This window comes from Petromyzon marinus, chromosome 35, assembly GCF_048934315.1.
Source record: "Petromyzon marinus isolate PM22_M1 ecotype Great Lakes invasive population chromosome 35, UKy_Petmar_22M1.pri1.0, whole genome shotgun sequence".
In the NCBI taxonomy this organism is placed as follows: Eukaryota; Metazoa; Chordata; class Hyperoartia; order Petromyzontiformes; family Petromyzontidae; genus Petromyzon; species Petromyzon marinus.
Window position 1 is genome coordinate 6,087,317 of NC_133701.1, and position 21,478 is coordinate 6,108,794.

General features: G+C 48.9%; 1 protein-coding gene across 3 annotated transcripts in view; it reads right to left on the bottom strand.

Annotated features, from left to right (window-relative positions):
• Window positions 1–21,478, bottom strand: part of LOC116948902 (sodium- and chloride-dependent glycine transporter 1) — a 111,588-nt gene that overhangs the window by 76,019 nt on the left and 14,091 nt on the right. For 2 of the 3 annotated variants that reach the window (XM_032966146.2, XM_032966145.2), the window contains exon 2: window positions 17,389–17,529. In XM_032966146.2, coding sequence (XP_032822037.1) covers window positions 17,389–17,421 — 33 coding nt within the window. In that variant the 5' untranslated portion in view covers window positions 17,422–17,529. Of the gene's footprint in view, window positions 1–17,388; window positions 17,530–19,259; window positions 19,343–21,478 lie in introns of all 3 variants that reach the window. The other variant, XM_076071883.1, reaches the window with a different exon arrangement.

The following is a 21,478-nucleotide window of genomic DNA, read 5'->3' on the forward strand; positions in this document are numbered from 1 at the left end:
TGACGATGATGCAGATGCATATTGAACTTATTTCGCACTGAACGTAGCCAACCGTGCTCATCGGAGGTCCGGGAAAGGAGGATGATGCTGCTGCTGCTGCTGCGTCGACATCGGTGCCCAGGCACGCATTGAAATACGAAATTTAACGCACTCGTCAATAGCAACACTGTGTGTGTGAGACCTTAACCTTAATCACGTTAATAATAGGTGACGCTTCGAGCAATGGTCCGCTTCGTCATAGCATGCACATTCATCATCACCGGACATTGCCCCTTGCACGCGGTAGCAGGAGGCACAGAGAGGGAATCCATCGAGCGACCAGAGATGCCACACGGAATGGACTCGTAAACTCAACGTTGTTGTTGTTGTAGTAGTTGTAATGTTCAGCGGCCCGTTTAGGAACGTGGAGATGCCACTTAAAGATGTGACGTGAGACACACGGCTCGGAGTTTTCAAGAGCGAACCGAGGTCGTCATCCGCGGCGGTGCCCCCCGCAAGGCACCGCTGCCGCTCTCGCGGGCCAGTCTGGCACGAGGCACACGGCTGAACCCCATCGCGGGCGGGTGCGAGCGTTCTCCTGCAGACAAACCATCGTCGACAAGCTCGGTCGGTCAACGCCCAATTGATCTCACGCTCGGCCGCCGGCAGGCCCCCGACGCTCGGACGGCCGAACCGGGAGTGCGGGGCCCAACGGCGTGGACGCCGCGCATCGTTCGAAGGCTGCGCTCGCTGATCGGGCTCAGCGGTTGAGTCTGAGCGCGACGCCGCTGCAATTCGGCAAATGAGCAGGTTGCTGTCTGGCTGGGCGCTGGGTCGCGACGGGTGCCGCCAAGGTCCGACCGTGTCCGTGCAGTGCTCGCCGAGCTGCATTGGCTGCCGCTTGCCGAACGAATACATTGTGAAGGTCGCATTAATTGTACGCAACGCTCTTGCCACGAATAAACCACAGTACCTTGCGTGATGGTTTATGCTCGTAAAGGAGCATAAACCATTGCGCAAATTCCGGTCATGCTCGCAGCGGGTTTTGGCTGGCTGGCCATTCAGCAAAGACGGCGGTCAGCACATCGCTGCACTTTCAGATGCGCTTTTGCGGCCGTCTGGAATGCTCTTCCTTCCGATATTAGGCTGCCACCGGAAGCTGTGTACTTTTACATCCCAATTGAACATTCATTTCTTTAGAACTGCGTTTTGTGTTTCGTTTGTTGTCCTTACCCCGCACCTCCGATTAGCACGGTTGGCTACGTACGGTGCGAAAAAAGTTCAACATGCATACATAAAAAAATGCGTCCTCTGGCATGACTAAGCGGTTTGCAGATCAAGGAAATCAATCGTTCAATCAAATGGCCTGATATCCGCGCAGATGCGAGTGGCGGATCGTCTGCGCTGGAAGGCACTCTGCATTTCGGCAAACGGGGTCCTGATAATCAACAGCAACCGCGGCTGTTACCACAGCGATTTGACGCTGCTGCTGTTCCTACTACAGCTATGGCTCGAGTTGTTGCTGTTACTGCACCATCATTACGAGTCGTGATCTATCCTATGCTGGATAGAGCATGAGTTAGATCGATGCAACAAAGACAAAGATCCCCCGTATAGCCTTGAACAGACTGCTGGGGCAAGCGCTGTTAGCGAACACCTATGAAGGGCAATGCTGGCACACGAGGAGGTGAGTGACCAGCACCACGCCCGGCCGCCTTTGTCTCCCTAGTGGCGGTGTTTACACATTGCACCGGGTACTCATTTGAGGCTGAGCCGACCAAGGGGAGGCCCAGAACGGGTTCCGATAATTATCACCGATGTTGGCCGTGAGCAGGAACCAAACTCGGGTCGTCGGTTTAGTAGCGCAGCGCGTTAACCACTGCACCACCGCTCCCCCTCGTGTGCCGTTCCGGCCTTCAGAGGTGCTCACCGAACAGCACTTGCCACAGCAGTCCATTAAGACTACACGGCGGGGGGGTCTTTGTCTTTGATTGATGCAACAATCCATAGAGCACCTGCAAGCAAGCTGATTTATTATTTTCCACCTCCATGGCCCATTTGGGTTGATCATGGCCGTTGATGATGATATATTTTAGATTCATGCCACGATGGGTTTCCCATGGTCAACGTGAGCAACGTGACAATCAATCCCCGCCAAAACTGTTTCAATGAAATTAATCAAATCGTCGCGATCCGCGCGGCCAAGCGCACCGCACAAGAGCTGTGATTATTTACCGCAGCTGAACTTACGCGACCCACGGTGGAGGAGCCAGCGAGCGAAATTAAAACGCTACAAACGTTTGAAAGCACACCACGGTGACCGTACAATCACTGGCAAAACACACGCAGCAGGAGCTGGGGGGGGGGATATGCCTCGATTCACGATTTCCACCCCTGCCTGGACCCGAACTCAGACATCTCGCTCCGCGGTACCCGCAGCTGTCAACAAACTCGGCGTGTCTGTGCATTCGCCCGTTAATGATTATTCACAGATGGACAGGTTCCAGGGGAAGAGTCGGAGGGGGGAGGTGGCGGCAGGGGGTAGAGAGGTCAGATTGTGGGGGGGGGGGGTGATCCATCTCTCTCGCTTAAATTGAATGCCGCGTGTTCAATCGGTTGTCATTCTCTCCATGAAGCGATCCCCAAGGTTCGATCGTTCGCCGTGACATATCTTACCGGCGCCGCCGTTCGATTACCCCTCTCCTAGATTGCGGTGCAGCTCTTCCTCGCTCTCACCTCACTCATTCTCTCTCTCTCCTTCCTTTCTCTCTCGCACTCCTCTCTCGCTCATTCGTGCTTCTCGTTCGACGTCTATTTTTTCACGAGTTTTAATTCATCTCTCTGTGAACCATAAGTCCACGTTCGTGCTGCGCTCCGGGGCAAAACCACACAGCCCGCGTAAAGTAAAAAAAAACTACATCTCTCGTTTAGCAGTTTTGTTCTAGCTGCCAAAGATAAAAATGGCACACACCCACACACACATATATAAAATAGTAAATTGTTCATATACAGTACATGTACAAGGCATCAGTCTCTTTAAAGGTAATTGCCCAAAGGTGGCCATTAACACAGACATTGCGTTTCTGCGTTTCCATCACGATCCATTTACTAGACGGGGCAATGCTCATAAATCACCACTCGCACTACACCTCGACCCCTGAATCTTGCAGATGTATCGTGGCAAGCTAACGACGCTTTCTTTGACTCGTCCATCGGGCGTCGACGCTGACACTCGAGATTGCGAGCATCGACTCGCGTCTCAGATTAAATTCAATTACGCGGTGTAAGGCACACTACAAGAACGCGGTGTGCTCATGCTACATTTAGGCTAATGAAAAAAAATAACTAATGGAGCACCCTTCGCACCAGGGCGCCTCGGGGTGCGTTCCTTTAAACGCGATAAACAAAAGCGATTCAGCGAACAAAGCTGTGCAAAGCATACGCAGAGGACCGCAGAGCTTGGGAAATTGTTTGGTAGCGCCGGCTCAAACTTGTGGTTACTGCTGCTGCTGCTGCCTATCCCGCTGGTCTGTGGTTCGTCTTCGTGTCTTATCTTGTATAGATTTATCTCATCCACTTGTAGAGTATTCTAAAGTAACAGTTGTGCGTGCGTCTTACAATGCGGTAGGTGTGCGAGCGAGCGCACGCGCGTGTGAGACCAGATTTTATATTTAGATGCAACTATATATAGACATAACTGCTCGACCCCAACTATAAGCGTTCTAATACTGGCATTGTCTTTGTACTGTTCGCCTTTTGGCGTTCTGTGGTCTGACACTGGTAAGACTAGTCCATAGAGAAAGCTGTCTCTGCGGTAGGCCAATCAGTTTCACAGACAATGCCATGTAATAATTATTATAATTATCAGAGCACTTTTTTTATTTGCATGTTCACCACAAAAATGCAGAGGATTCCTTGAAAAGGGATTCTGTTTGGTGTTTTAACATCTTAACACCTGTTTTATTGCCAGAAGGGGTAAACCCTATTGTTATATTTTATTACTGGCAAGAAAGGTCCCATATTACCATGCATATCTTGTCAGAGCATGTCTGCGCTGTATGTTCACCACAATTCATGTGTGGTTAATGCAAACGTGATGCCTTGGCAAGCCTATTCGCTGTTTGAACATCTTAAAACCATATTCTTGGTTCTTTCGGTAAAGTAAAGTCACGTTGAAGGGAAACAATAAAATATATATTAAACAATAAAATTCTCACGACGTTTCGACTGCAACACAAACAGTCGACTGCTTGTGTTGCAGTCGAAACGTCGTGAGAATTTTATTGTTTAATATATATTTTATTATTTTATTGTTTCCTTTCAACGTGCCTTTACCGAAAGAACCAAGAATATGAATCACTGCAGTCACGAAAGCTTTAGATCAAAATCTTAAAACCAGTTTCATTGCCATAAAGGCAAAACCCGATTGTTATATTTTTTCTTTAGACTTCATATAAATATACCGTATATATAAAATGTATATATATTTATTGACACCGGGCACACATTTGGGGGGGGGTGTCCTTAGAACGTTGGGGAAGAGCGCGCGCAGTGTCGAGGCACCGGGGGCTGCGTGCGTTGCTCATCGCGAGCCCCGCGACTGAATGGGCTCAGGTGGTCGCGAGTGAGACGGCTCCCCTTGCATACGGCACACAGCTTGGAACTCAGAAGAAGTTGCCAGCTGTGCGCTCACCCACCCGCGGCAATGATGACAGCCCCCTCTCGCCCCCCCCCCCCCAGTGCCCATTCTTCAAACCCAATACGCTGTCTCATTGCCAGCAGCCGATGCACAATGTACGGCACTTTCCTGGCAATAGCTTAAGACGGGGGCCGTCAACATCACCCATTTTGAGCTCTCGTTCAACCAGGCCGACTGTTTCGTCGTCATCCGTACTGTGTTCAACCACCACCACAGCCGCAACCAGCAACCACAACAGACGCAATTCGCCACAAAGTGGCGCTGACGTCACCACGGCGCTCGTGCCAGGCTAGGTGCACGTTGAGGCCACACGTGAAGTGTCGGAGGCTCGCGCTGCGTGCAGCAGGAGGTCACGGGACAGAACCCGGGTGCCACGGGTTGTCTGACTGAGGATGAGTGGCGGACGCGCACCACCTGTGCCCCCTTCTGTGCCAACTCGCTGCAGGCCGCAAACCGCTGTGTCTGCATTTTCCCTCGCACCGCTCCACTGGGGAATTCCCTCTCCCCATCATCCTCCCTTTTACCCAAGCTCCGGTCACAGCCGTGCTCAGTTCAAGACGCGTGTTATAACTCTCATCTGCTATGACTTCGATGGCGCTGCGTGTTGGTGGCCGCTTGAAAGGATGTGGCCTCGTTTGGCCCTTGCTACTCAAGCACTGTTGACACGAAAAAAGAGAAGTCACCATCAATCCACTGCTGGATGGAGGCAGGCGTCCCTAAGCCGTCGCCATCTCTCACGATGTTGATAATACACTTGGAGAGCGGAACAGCACGAGCCGATTTCATCGCTCCGTCTCCTCCGTTTACGTCCTGCCGGGCACGGTGCATCTCTTGGCTACGCCTCCTTCACGAGCTTTGACCATCGGCCATCGTCAGATTGGAGTGCTGTGTTCTGCCCAAGCCCACTTACTTATATATTCATATGTAAAAATTATTTATTGAGGGAAAACCTCGTTGTCATGAGGTTTTCAGACACGGATCAGCATACCAAATACACGCTTCCGATAGAAATTCAGTGGGATCACTTTGTGTCCGAGTACACGTTTCCTGTTGTGTTTTCATTAGGCCTCAATTATTGCCTCCCTGTTCTGTCCACGGGCACTGCCTATAGAGGCATCAGTATCCAATCACAGTGTTCTCTCAGTACTACCTATAGAGGCATCAGTATCCAATCACGTTGTTCTCAGTACTACCTATAGAGGCATCAGTATCCAATCACGTTGTTCTCAGTACTACCTATAGAGGCATCAGTATCCAATCACGTTCTCTCAGTAATGCCTATAGAGGCATCAGTATCCAATCACGTTGTTCTCTCAGCACTACCTATAGAGGCATCAGTATCCAATCACATTGTTCTCTCAGTACTACCTATAGAGGCATCAGTATCCAATCACAGTGTTCTCTCAGTACTACCTATAGAGGCATCAGTATCCAATCACGTTGTTCTCTCAGTACTACCGATAGAGGCATCAGTATCCAATCACATTGTTCTCTCAGTACTACCTATAGAGGCATCAGTATCCAATCACGTTGTTCTCAGTACTACCTATAGAGGCATCAGTATCAAATCACGTTGTTCTCTCAGTACTACCTATAGAGGCATCAGTATCCAATCACGTTGTTTTCTCAGTACTACCGATAGAGGCATCAGTATCCAATCACGTTGTTCTCTCAGTACTACCGATAGAGGCATCAGTATCCAATCACAGTGTTCTCTCAGTACTACCTATAGAGGCATCAGTATCCAATCACATTGTTCTCTCAGTACTACCTATAGAGGCATCAGTGTCCAATCACGTTGAGCAGACACACAACTTAAATATGCATCAGCAGCCAATCAAAGCAAGCCAATCAATAGCCAATCACAGTGGTCTCTCACGCTACCTATCGAGGCATCATTAGCCAATTACATTTCTGTCACCTGGGTTGTGTGTCTTAGCAGTTGTAACCTTCATCAAGGCGCAATTACTGGGTTCCTACTGTGCAGCCAGGTATCAATATAGGATTATTGTTTACCCAGGAAAGCATCACTGAGTATCATGACTCATTTTCAGAAGGGTCTTGCTAAGTTTTCGCAGAAGTGTAGGGGGCAATTATTGGTATGTACAGTATATTCCATAATAGTAATTTGCGGGTATTTTTATTTTTAGCCCGTAGCATTGCTGTAACATCGTTCTCACGATACGATCATTGTGGACCTTAGCTTGTACGACATATCGTGGTATCGCCACATCGCGGCAACCCTAAGGAGCCAGTCACAATTCATCTCGCACAAGTGTCTCTGCACCGATATAAGTTTGACGCAACATTAGAGGCAGAATCGAGGAATTCGTTGTCACCATTGAGGTTATTCCCATCTTAGGCCAAGTACGTATACATTGTACTCCTAAATAATTACCGCATTCTCTGGATTTTGGGATGCGCCGGAAATTAAAACGCACACCCATCCCAGGCCTGTTGCTCAGTTGTCAATCAACATTCCCCCCCGCAAAATACGATCCCGTGCACGCACACAGCTGCCGGATTATAAGGCGCACGGCCCAACTTTGAGACGTAAGTTGTTTATTTGGTCCGTGCCCAAAGCCCTTGAGGGTTTAGAGATCGCGAGTGACAGAGATGGAGACAGGGAGGGTTGCTGCGTAGGTTCAGTGGACGCAGCAGCAGGGCCCTGTCACCATTGCGTGTAAACCGCCATTGTTATCATCATCTGAAGTCCCGCGGGGCACACGCACACACGCGCACACACGAACACCATTGTTTTTGTGCATCACCATTTACACGCAACAGGATTCGTGTGAACGTAAACATACGATTTTGTGATCACGCTTTCTAAACCAATGCACTTTGCTCAAGTGAAATTCACAGTCTGGTCATTCCAAGAACGTGCTTCTGGACAGTGCTGCAAATAGTATTGTATATTATTATTTTTTTCATCATCTGAAATACCCTCGTGGCCTACATCGTGAGCTGATTAAGGGAACCGTGCACAGTACTCGTTCGGCACGATTCCGGCACGATTCCGAGTCGATAGCTACCACGCAGGCCTTGTTTTCTCACTGAATATTGTCGGGGTCGTTAGTCGACCCGAGGAGTTACGTAGTTCGTAATTAGTAGCAACAGCCACAGCCGGGGGGGACATGTATGTATGTTGAACTTCTTTCGCACCGTACATAGCCAACCGTGCTAATCTGAGGTATACTGGATGTGGTGTGCCGGGTAATGGAATATTTTCCAGGGTTCCCTCCGACCCAGACAGACCCCGGCTGATATGAAGGCCCGACGCCATAACTCCATGTGACTCACACCACGGTTCATCGCCATTGGACGCTGTCTTCTGACACTCACAACATTTAACCAATTAACTGTCGCAACTTCAAGTGTAACTTGTTGGAACCACACTTGTGTCAACAATAAATTCAGTTGAGGTGTGTCTTGTAATAGACTCAATGACCAATATACGTATTATATAATTCGTGCTAACTTTACGGGCATCACACGCATATAACCAGAGAAACTGACAACACTTGCACAGTGAACCATATATCTTCTTTGGTTCTTTCGGTAAAGTCACGTAGAATGAGAATAAAATAATAAATTGATAAAATAAAATAACACAATAATATTATTGTAAGGATTCATCTTCTTTGGTTCTTTCGGTAAAGTCACGTAGAATGAGAAAAAAATAATAAATTGATAAAATAAAATAACACAATAATAATAACACAATAATAATAACACAATAATATTATTGTGTTATTTTATTTTATCAATTTATTATTTTATTCTCATTCTACGTGACTTTACCGAAAGAACCAAAGAAGATGAATCCTTGCAGTCACGAAAGCTTTAAATCGAAAAGTGAACCATATACTTTCACGGAGAACCAAGGACTTACATAGACAACCACATAGATACGTAGAAACTGGCAGACTTACACGTAGCACTATTGGCTTGCATTGGCAGTGACAGACTTACACAAAGAACCATAGATAAACATAAAGATCAATGAACTTACATCGATAGACTGATCGATGAATACAGGCAGATTACTTATTCTTAAATTTTTCACTATAGTCAATGATCGCGACATACATAAATAAAAGTCATCTGCCTGTGGCGATCAATCGGTCTATTGATGTAAATCTTTTGATAGGCAAACAGCAACGTGTATCGATTACTTGTACTGATGAGTAATAGCCTATTGGGGCCAGAGGTGTCACATTCAGTGGAGACCTGGAGTTGATGAACTACAGCGGCAAGGAGCCAGACGGAGAGCCGACACCAAAGACGATGAGATGAGTGTGTCGACAGCGAGGGCGGGGGACTATTTACTCGCTTCTTCTTCTTCATCGTCGTCGTCCGTACGGCTGATGTAGATGCAGAGAAAAGACCACAATTTCACATGCAGGTGGTCAAAGCCAGGCAAATGCGTCGGGAGCCGCAGTGCATCGCCGCTGCGATGTTTCCTTCGTATTTGTGGATCGGGGCAATTGCGTCGTTACACGTTGTTACGGTCTGTTCTGGATAACTGCAGTCGCATGCTACTGGAGAGTTAAAACATGTCCATTTGTGCATCATCAGGTATCCGCATCTGCTGCCATGGTTTGTGCGGATACGGTTTAGGGTGGACTGTGAGGTTTACTCATTCAGGGTCTAATAGAACTCTTGAAAACCTCTGGCAGTCCAACAACAACAACAGCCGCCATTCGCCACTAAGTGGCGGTGACATCACCACGACGCTTGTGCCAGGCTATGTGCACCTTGAGGCCACGTGAAGCGTTGAACGCCCGCTGGCAGGAGGTCACGGGGCAGACCCAGGTGCCACAGGTCGACTGACTGAGATGACTGGCTGATGCACCACCTGTGCCCCCTACTGTGCTTTAGCCACCCGGCGCTCCGCTCGTTGTTGTGAGCGTTGCTCCTCTGCCCTCCGTTGTTGTTGGAGGGCGACTACCTCCAACTGCCCAGTAGCGTCCTTCACAAGCCTCCTCCACAGAGGCCGATCTTGACACCGCTGGTACCAGTCATCGGGAAGTCCAATAAGCTCCACATCCTCCTGCACCACATCACTCCATCTCTTCTCTAGCCCGTGCCGTGCCCGTTTAGCCCCCTCGATCCGGCCGAACAAAAGCTGTTTAGGCATGCGGTGGCTGGGCATACAGGCTACATGACTCAGCCAACGCAGCCTTGCCTGCTGGAGGAGCTCACCGATGGGACTTTGTCCAGATCTTTCAATGATATGTGAGCTCCTCACGCAATCTAGCCTGGTTAAACCCAGGATGGATCGTAGGCAGGCCAGCCTAAATGTTTCTAACCGGTGAAGGTGATCCATTAGGGGGTCCACGTCATCTTACAGATGACAAGTCGATGGTCAGTGGGCAGATCAGCTCCACGGTAGGTCCTGGTGTAAAGGCCATGGGCCCGCATCCGCTGTTCCGTCACTATGTAGTCCAGCAGATGTTCTTGCTTGGACCCGGCATGCATTCATAATGTTTTGTGGATGCGCCGATGCTGGAACAGCATGTTGGTAATTACAAGCCCATGGGCTGCACAAAAATCTCGCAGCCTCCTACCGTTGTTATTGAGCTGATCTGGCCCATGCCTTCCAATCACTCCAGACCAGGTGTTAGCATCATGACCAACTTGGGCATTGAAGTCACCCAACAAGATGACTCTATCCCGAGGGGCCACTTTAGCCAGCACCTGTGACAGGAGATCATAGAAGGCATCTGACTCATCAGCCTTGCCTGCATCCCTCCACGGATGTTCGTCTTTGGTGGGGGCATAAGTAACCACGATCACCACTACTCACCTCTGGTTGATGGGAAGGTGAGCCCAAAGTAGCCTGGGGCTTACAGCTTCCCACACCTCACCACCACGCCCCCTTCATTCTTTCGTTCAGAAGAAGAGTCACTCCCTGTTGTTTGGCAGTCTACTGCCCTGAGTAAAGGACTGCCCACCACTCATGGTGGCAGGAGCCAGAGCCGGTCCACAGACCTCCTGAATACCACAGAGATCCAGGCGGTACCGGTCCAGTTACCGACAGAGGAGTGGCAGACTCTCCTCCGCAATGAGCGTTCGAACATTCCACGTGGCCATCCGTAGTGGCTTTTTGTTGTTTTTCGAGGAGCTCCGAGGGTAAGAATTCAGTCTCCTGGCTCCGCCAAATGGGATTTGACCAGGAGACGTCATAGACGCCTATCCCCACGGGGCCTCCGGCGTCATTCAAGAGTGATGCAACATACACTTAGGGTTACCCTTTACATGTGCCTGAGTACGCAAAAAATAGAAACACGGCTTTGTTGCCGGGTTAAAAAAATATTCCGCCCTCTAGTACCCAATTAGTACGACTAAGCTGCTGGCCATGATGGCTAAATATAGTTTTTACGGCCGTTCACAAGCGTGTGAACCGTCGAATTAGAGACTGCCATACTTACACAGAGAACCAAAAACTTACACAGAGACCCATTAACTCACATAGAGACCCACAGACTTCGGTCGAGACGAAAATGGACACTTAGAAGAACATGAATTGAGCTCCGTGTTCATTTGCTCAGATGTCCGTGTCACATGATAGTCTTTCCCTTGAATGTTTGTTCTCTATAGGAAGTAAATTCACAAATATTGCTCCACCCTCGAAATATATACAAGTTCAGGCTTTAATTTCATCCGGATCTCTATGGATCAGCGACCCGGAAAAACGTTCTCGCGCCCGGCACACCATGTCCAGTATGCGTCTCGCTCTGGCTGTGCGTGCCTACGAGACACGCGCCTCATCCCGTCTACGAGCTACCCGGAGAACGTCCAGTGAGAAGTTAAGCCCGGTATTGGTACCACGACCTTTTTTGTTTGTTTGTATAGTAGCTAAAGTAACATGTGTATGGAAGGGTACCGTATACCCATTGCATTATCATCTGAAACTTAACTTTGGAGGCCACTTCTCAAAGTTATTTGTGATGCAGTCGCTCGGTCTTCTTTCAGTATTGTTGAACTTTTTTCATACCATCGGCTTAGTCGTCACTTTGTCCTCAACAATGTCGATTTATTTACGAATTTAACCCTAAGCATAGCCAGAGTTTGACATCTCTATTTGGGGTGATAGGGGGGGTGGGGTCAAGGGTTCGCTTTTTCCCTCAAATTAGGAAGCGCGGGCGCAATTGATTAATTAATTAATTGAGCATTCCCTTAACTGCTGTAAATAAAATAATAAATGTGCCCAGTTTGGGTGGGGCGTTGCCCCCCGTGCCCCCCCTTCCCCGCAAACTCTGCCCATGACCCTAACCATAACAAATATAAATTCCCCTGAAAGTACGCATAAGTAGGCAGGAATGCATGCTCCCTGATTGGACTGATTATTTATTCCCGTAAAAAATATATTTATATTCAGAACCAACATTCATTTTACATGGAGCACTTGCAGAGATGGGGAGATGAGGTCGGATTGTGGCAAGAGGTGGCATCGGCGGGAGGTCTTCATCCAGCAGTGGATAGAACCTGGCTGACGATAGATGATGACGACGGCGACGATGATGATGATGATGTCGATTTGTGCGAAACACTTTAGTTGGAATCGGCCCCTCACTTTGTTATATAAGCGGCTCAAGTTCAGCGCGATTACCTTATGCAAATCAACGGGGCAGCTATCGAGTGTGCAGGCGGTGCAACTGCTTCTGGCCCCAGAGGCCACAGTGTCCAAGCGCTGGGGGGGAGGGGGCAGGGTGGAGGGACCCGTTCCCCGCTCCTCCCGCCCCCACAGAGATTCTACTGATTGTGACGATTCCGGAACGTGATTCAAGAAATCAATGAATGTATTAATTTCTCTCTCGTTTTTTGTTGTTGTTATACAATCTCATTTGTATTGTTTCTTGTTGATTCTGTCTCATCGGTATCGTTCCACTTTCTCACGTTCGCCTGAATCAAAACGGTGGCATCGGTTGGCGCAGTGTGTGGCTGGCACGGTCGCATTCATCGCACATAGAGCGCTTGCCACAAGTGAATCACAATAACTCGCAGCTCTGGTCAAGGAGCATGAACCGTCACGCAAACTCCGGTCATCCTCGCAGCTTTTGGTTGGCCATCGAACAAGGACGGTCACCGCACCGCGCGCTTTCAGATGCGATCTCCCGCAGGCCGTCTGGAACGCTCTTCCCTTCCGATATGAGGAAACCGCTGGAGCGATGCACTTTGACATCCAGGTTAAAAACTCGTTTTCTTTAGGACTGCTTTTTGTGTTTAGTTCGTTGTCCTTCCCCCGCACCTCCCGATTAGCACGGTTGGGTACGTACGGTGCAAAAGAAGTTCAACATGCGTACACAGCACACTCAATATCTACAGCCCTGATAAGCAAACAATTAACATAAATTAACATAAATGATCAACGATCGATGCGCATGCGCACAACGTCGTCGCGCAAATCGTGAGCGGTAAAAAAAAAATCTATTTTAATTAACGAACTGAAGCATCATTAGACATCAAGTAATTACACGGCGATGGTTAGGCACTCAGAGGAGGAGGTGGTGGGGGAGAGGAAATAGGACTAGGAGGAGGATTGAAGATGCTGCGAGAGATGGTTAGACTCGAGGAAGAGGAGATTGTGGGTGGGAGAGTGTCGACATCTCTTTACCTCTCATTATTTCACTCGCCGCCACTCTCTCTCCGTTACTCACTCTCCACCCCCTCTACCCCTATAGTACTTCAGCCCCACTCCCTCCCTCTCAGCGCCTTGCCCTCCCCACTCCCCTCTCCCTGCACCCCCCCACACAATCACCCCCTTGCTCCCGCGTAGCCCGTGGGGGGGGGGGCTACACGCAGCTGTGTTGGCCGCTCTGCCCAAGCGCTGCGCTCCCCCCCCACCTTCGCCATGAGCCCGTCGAGCGCGCTTAACATCAACGCGGATTGCTGTGGTGTTCCATTCTGCTTCAGTGCTGCCGTTTGTGCCGACACCCACCACCCCTCAATACACGATTCATTGGGGGGGGGGGGGGGTCTCATTTGTTTGGGGATGGACGGGGAGGTGGGGTGGATGGCTTGGGGAGGGAGAGAAAGGTATTGGGAATTGGGAATGCGGAGGGAGACGAAGTGCTGTGTGTGTGTGTGTGCCGCGGGCGGTCGCGATGGGTTCAGGAAACAGGGGAAACAGGCATCTGTTTGACTCTTGCAGCGTCTTCGAATGTTTACACTGCGATTATCGTCGTCGTCATCCATGTTCTATCCACTGCTGGGTGAAGTCCTCCCCCCCCCCACTCTCATCCTCCTGCTCGTCGTCAAACGTCAGCCACGATCTTATCCACTGCTGGATGAAGCTCCCCCCCCTCCCCCCGAGCTGCTGTTGCCATCCCTTCACGTGGGCTCGTGATGTGAAACGATCCGCCTCGCTCCTGCGAACCAGCCGATTTCATAGCTCCGTCTCTGTGGTGGACGTCCTCTCGGGCACGCTTCCTCTGTTGGCTGCCACTGCCCCGAGTCTCTCGCCACGGGCCATGAATCCCTCCTCTAGTCGCCGCGGTGGCTAGGAGCTGTTAACTTCCTCGCCTGGTATGCAGGAGGTCGTGGGTTCGATCCCGACCTTTACGCCTGCTACATATTGGGAGTTTGCGTGTCTCTCTCTTTCCCCGTGGCCGCGTAGAATATTTTCTCCTGGTCCTCCGTTTTTTCACTCCACGTTTAGAATCAACATCACGCGTTTAGTGTATTTGGCTGCTATAAATTTCCACACGATGAGCCACTTCGTTGAGCTATCGTTTGTCGCCAGGTCGCTTCTGAAAGCGAGCTAATAGCTCAGTGGCCTTTACCTGGTAAATAAAATAGTTTAGTTTTTAGTTTAGTTTTTGCCACGTGTGCTACAAAATGGATAATGCCCACGTACTATTTTTATTCACTATGAAGTCTTTAGCTTGCAAATCTTCCCAATTCCCAGGTTTCCCTCATTCTATCAGTGCAGTCACCTCGGATATAATATATAAAACGATATAATTAAATAAGAATTCAAATTATAATAATGTTTAGTTGTATATATGTGTGTGTGTATATATATCGCACTGTGAATGCAACTTGCATTTGACAGTCACTGAGGAACCACAGAATATGAATATTTAGTTAGACTAGAGGAATCCGATTAACTATGAAGCTGTGTTTCAAAGATATCCAGTATTGTCCACAGATAATCCAGAAGGCAGCAGCTAGGCGGTCTGTCAGCCAACGCCAATAATTTCTCAAGCTCTGCAGTCCTTTATACCCATTGAGTTGGATTCAGGGAATGCATGATGGACGTTTATGCACGTGGGATGAAACTGAGAGGTGCGAGGGGACAACACTCTACATCCCATAATAATAACACGTAGTAAACACGTTAATTTGTCCAGCGCCGTTCCATCCCCAGGGCTCGTACCAACACCACGATGTCACCGATATTCGTCCTTCTCCTGGCACGCCAGGCTATGGCGTTATCTCGATCCCCACGCGAAGAAAGTGTCACAGCGTTTGTGTGAAAAGGCGGCCACTGCATGCAGGCGAACTGGGCGGTCGCCTTGGGGCGCCAAGTTCAGTGGGGCGCCAAATTCGTGTGAAAAAAAATATAAATGCCAAAAACACCAGATAAAATAACGAAGATTCCCGTGCGCGTACAGAGGGAATATGAATTATAATTAATTTCTCAACATTTCTGAGAATGTATTGGTTGAACAGACAGACGGACGGACCCGATAATGATGCCTCTGTCCAATAAAAGTACGCAAAAAAAATAATTAAACGGAAAATAGGGGCAAAGTGTTCCCCAGTTTACCAAAAACCTCAGCGTAGATCTGACCTTGGGGCTTGGGTGGGGGGGCGCCGATTGCGTGGTTCGCCTTAGGGGCGCCAGTTGCTGGCAGCTAGTCAAGGGCCGCCCATGCTTGTCTGATCCACTAACCCTTTCCTCCAGATTACCAAGCTGCAGCGCATACAAATGTATCTGGCGCGTGTCCTGACAGGGACTGCAAGATCCGACCATGTCTGTCCAGTGCTCGCTGAGATGCATTGGTTTCCGGTTACCGAACGGATGCATTGTAAGGTCGCGCTCAACTACATAAACAGTGCTTGCCGCAAATGAACTGCAACACCTTACTCTTCTCGTCCAGGAGCGTAAACCACCACACGAGCTCCGGTCACCCTCGCAGCGGCTTTTGGCTAGCCATCGAACAAAGACGGTCACCGCATCGGGCACGTTCAGATGCCCTTCTGCAGCCGTCTGGACCGGCATTCCTTCCAATATTAGGAAGCCACTGAAGCTGTGCTTGAAAACTAATTTTATTTACAACTGCTTTTGTGTTTAGTTTGTTGCCCTTCCCCCTGCACCTCTGATTAACACGGTTGGATACGTATGGTGTGAGCGAAGTTCAACGTACATACATTTAGTGGATTACAGCCACGCGCCACCACCGCCTGGCAGCAAGGCCTCACAGAGTCTCAAGACACTCTTTCAGGAAAATCCTGAACTTTACAAAAAAAGAAAGCTGTCACCTAATAAAAAAAAACAGCTATTATCTTGTAGCTCCACACCAATAGGCTAAGTGTCATGGGTTCGTAGCACGCGAGTTTGAGGCTATGGGAACAAGATAGCATTGGTATATTTAAAGATGAGGTTTAACATGTGCGAGGAAACCGGAGTGCACAGAAAACAAACAAAAAAAACCCCACCGTGCACACGAGGAGACATCGCTGAAATATATACACACAAACGACTTACACGAGCCCACTTGCTGTACTTGCCAACTCCTGGCCACATCGCAACCTTGCGCGGTGTGGGTGTTTCACACACGACTGTGTGATCGCTCAACTCTTACCTTCTCCAAAGCAGTGCATTATGGTGCACGTTGGGAAGACCCTATACCCCTTACACACTGTGAGTCCATTAGGACGTGCACTAGACGAGAATAGGGACTTCTCACCCACGTGCACACGCATCGCAGCCACAAGCGTGATGTGAATTCACATCAAAATGACTCAACACGTTGTATCCTCAATAATCACACGTTTACACATATGCACCTCGACTTACATAGTCAAGCAAAGTGACCCATAGACTAACAAGGGGCCCAGTGGCTTAGGTGTCAACCGTGCAGGCAGTGCAAGTGAACCAGGGGCGTATGGATCAGAGGAGCACAAGTTCTGGACTATGAAAGGTTGAGGGAGGGTGGGGAACATGGGGGACCAGTTCCACTCTGGGCCAATGCTGCATACTGGTCTAGTTTACTGGAAATGTCATAAATTTCACACTCCCCTCTCCAATCATTTAATTAATTCAGAATCTGTATTTATCCTGGAGAAATCCGATGAGCTACGAAGTAACTTTTCCACAGATGTCCAGTAGAGGCGGGTCAGAACGTTACAGCAACAAACAATACAAAAAAACCCCGAGAGCAGTGCAAAGTATAGGCAAGGTAAGCAAATCACTAAATATAAATAGATAAAATAAATAAAGTAGATACGTTCAAATTGCATAAGTACACCAATTCCCAAGCGTGGCAAGGCAACAAAACAACAGCAAAACTGTCACGAATGTGGGCCCGTTATTCAAGAATTACAGAAATGGTCAATTTCTGTTTCGTTGTTGACCATATTCGCATTGGTTCTTGTTTATTTCGTCTCAACCACCGTCGAATGTATTGGCAATCAGGCCACACCACCGACGCTTGGGTTACGTTGAAGCGAATGCACGTGCTGCTGCTGCTCACCTGTACAGGTGAGGAGCCCTCCTTGCTGCCCATCCCCCCACGAGAGACGGCCAATCACGAGCAGGCGCGACGGCGGAGCGGCAGCTGCGAGCCGGTGGCTCAGCCAATCACAGGGCGCGAAACGGAGGCGCGCCCCTGTACCTGCAGACACAGAAGGAGAGGGCTGTTGGGTTAGCACGTCTTTGTCTGTGTGTGGAAGAGTAGGCCAAACACCCTCTAGAAGGGGCTCTCTACAGCTCCTTTCGGGGGAGGCCCTTCCACAAGCAGTGAATTAATTTCCACCGCGGGTGTTCTACATCGCCAGCTGATGACCTTAGCACGGACAATTTATAAGGGTTAGCTGTTGTGCCACTCCACTGCTGGATGAGGGACTCCACACCCTGTACAATTTGTGGCAGTGATATAACCACACTTCACCCCCGTGCATTCAGCAGTCCCCCTCCTTTACCTTCTTACGTTCCTCTCTCAAAACCTCACTTCTTCTCCCATTGCCCATTCCCATCCTCTTCCCTCCCCTCGCCCCTCCACTCCTCCCTATCCCTCCCCTGCCATTCCGTGACCCCCGACGTGCCTGCTATTGTGGTCACTCATTCCTCGGTCCTTGCACACTTTCTTTGCCGTCTAAATCACTCGCTTTGTGTTACAGCTTTTAAAACTATGTCATAGAGCGCCTTGAGCTAAGCAAAAACATGAAATAAGGTGGTCAGCCTAGATGTGGGATCCATAGCAGTACAGTACAACAATGGATTTTTGCTGCACTGCTATCTGCTCCACACCACGTGTAGCCCTGCTAGCCCTACCACATATCGGCGCTTTGTGCACGGTGACAAAGCCACGCGATCACTATCCAGGCTCAAAGCCTGCGTAGCTTCCGAGATATCGCGAGATTGGACGCATTCCAGGTCATTCGGTTGACAGGCTTAACCTTGATGACCGAACATGACCTTGATGACCGAACATCAATTTAATTAATCGAGATAGGAACGCGTAAAACAAAAAATCACAAATGGAGAAACCGCCGCTGACGATTACATCGTTGCACAATGCAATCCCATCCAGACACCGGCGAATGCGCGAAAGCCTTAATGGCACAAGCGTCTTTACGAATGATAGATCCTTCAAGGCATGAAGCAACATACAAAGCAAAGAGCTCCTATCTCGTAGCTACACACGGGTTAAACGTCTAGGGCTGTCTGACTCGAAGCCTAATGAATGTAAAGATCCACCAGGCATGGACTCAGTACCATCAGAAAATATATTAACACGATACAGTGTTTATAAAACGACACGATGCTGATTCGTAAATTATTTTGGGTTAGCTGATCGTGTCGTGCAAAATGTCATATTTTTGTTGTTGTTGTTAAACCATAACCCTCCACCCCGACAGAGACAATCAAAATCAAGTTGTGACGTTCCGGGGCAAATGTGTCAATTGCTTTGTTTGATCGCACAACAGTGGAGGAGGAATGTTGAAGAGCGAAAATCTATTTGTATTGTAATGTACACCGTAAATGTTTACGACGTTTCGTTGGAGATTACAACCAGCATCATAAGACGTTTAACAAAAGATGAGCTCTTGCGTGATGAGGCTTCCTTGATCCTCATTGCTGTGCAGAGCCCCGATCTACACGAGGATTCCCCAGTCCAGAAGGTGGGAGGTGGGGGGGCAGAGTTTTCATGTTGAACTTCTTTCGTACCGTACATAGCCAACCGTGCTAATCGGGGGGGGGGGGGTGCAATTAGCACGGTTAAGTTTGATCGAGAAGCAGGAATCACGGCTCCGTCCCAACTCGAGTGTGAAGAAGCCGAGGTGCCGTACAGCAAGGAGGTTTGTGCACGCACCCCCAATGTTTGCAGATGTTATTGTTTACTTTTGTCACATTCTCTGCTTGTGTGTGTCGTTGGTTTCTTCTTACGGGCACCGCGGGTTTCTTCCAACAAGAAGCGAAACAGTCTTAATAAATAAAGACACACATACAAATAATAAATAAATAATGACTGCTGTTACATATATGATAAATAATAAATAAAGTCGTGTTTGTAGAATAATAAATAAATAAGAAGAAAGACATACATAAAAACTCCATTGGCCAAACACCCAATGCAGAACCCTCCTGAAATAGTCTAATTAAGTTAGTCATAATATGTAGTAACAATAATCATGTTAATTTGTATTTGTATATAGCACCACGGTGGCTAGGAGATGTTAACTACCTCGCCTGGTATGCAGGAGGCCGTGAGTTCGATCCCGACCCTGATGCCTGCTGTATATTTGGAGCTTGCGTGTCTCTCTCTCTCATCATCATCACGGTGGCTGGGAGATGTTAACTACCTCGCCTGGAATACAGGAAGCCGTGAGTTCGATCCCGACCCTGACACCTGCTGTATATTTGGAGTTTGCGTGTCTCTCTCTCATCATCATCACCACGGTGGCTAGGAGATGTTAACTACCTCACCTGGTATACAGGAGGCCGTGAGTTCGATCCCGACCCTGATGCCTGCTATATATTTGCGTGTTTTCCCCGTGGTCGATTTTCCCCTCCACATTTCGAATCGACGTGCGTTTAGAGTATTAAGCTGCTCTACATTTCCACGTGATAAGCCACTTCGGTGAGCTATCATTTGTGGCCAGGTCGCTGCTGAAAAAGAGCTATATAGCTAAGTGGGCCTTACCTGAAAATAAAAGTCGTTAAAAGTTTTAGTTTTATAGTGTCGCGTCACAGACCAAGCAAGCAGCCAGGGAGTATGACAGCGCCAACGATTGTCCAAGATCTGCAGTCCTTTATATACATTAAGATGATTTCAGCCACTTGATGAGCGTTCTGTACAAGAGGGAGGGCACTGCAGAAAACCCACGTGCGCAAGGGGACAAATAATATTAGTCCGCAAAATAATTTTTGCCTTGAGACTCATCAGCGAAACTTTCCTGGTTAGACAGATGGCACATTTTATTGTTATTTCAGGCTGAGTCAACCTAGGGGAGGGAGCTTCAAAGCCATGCTCAAGGAACAATTTGCGACCCGCGTCGCGCACGGCTGCCCAGGGATCGATGTCGGGTCGATAGAGTCGTACAACGCTCTTGTTCGGCGCAATATGAACAAAGTAAAAATTTTAAGGTTCAGATTTATCACAATAAGATATTATGGACACCGCGTGCGTTTGTGTTTGAGACGGTGTCCCATTACCGCCCTTATTAATGTGATTGTACAGCACTGTTCAAAATTCGATTCGGGAATAGCTGCACGCCCCGCATGGCTGCAGCGAGAGGGATTTTTAGTTCACGGGCAATGGGATTTCATAAATCTTTGAGAACAGCCAATAGCACGAGGACATTAGTGTCAACGCATGCGCACCCATTCACGCGCCACACATACAAATATACCCCGTATAGCCTGAACAGCATGTTGGGGCAAGTGCTGTTAGTGAGCACGAGCGGGTGACTGGCCCCGCTCTGACTGGCCAAGACCACGCCCGATCGCCTTTGTCTCCCCAATGCTGACGGTTACACACTGAACCAGGTACTCATTTGTAAGGCTGAGTCGACAGACCTCGGGGAGGCACAGTTTAATGTTGGCCGTGAGCGGGAATCGAACTCGGGCCGCCGGATATCGTAGCACGTCTCCTCCCACCTCTATACTACTACTAATAGCGTGTAATGCGCCTGTATTTAGCCAACAGACAACAAAGACAATGATCCCCCCCTATAGCCAGCACCACGCCCGCCCGCCTTTGTCTCCCCCAGTGGCGATGTTCACACATCGCACCAGGTACTCATTATGAGGCTGATCGGTTCAGAAAATCGTCACCGGTGTTGGAATCGAACTCGGGTGGTCAGATTCGTAGCGCAGCGCGCTAACCGCTACACTACTGCTCCCCCCACACACACACACACGTACACACACACATGTACACACACACACGTACACACACACGTACACACACAGATACACAGAGGGAGGCGCAAACAAATAATTAAGCAATGTGCTGCACGCGTAATCAATCCGGAGAGTAATTTACAGGCGAGGGTCATCAAGAGCGAACCGCGCGAGCAGCGATCTGCGTCTGAGCACGGAGAGCAGCAGACGGAAAA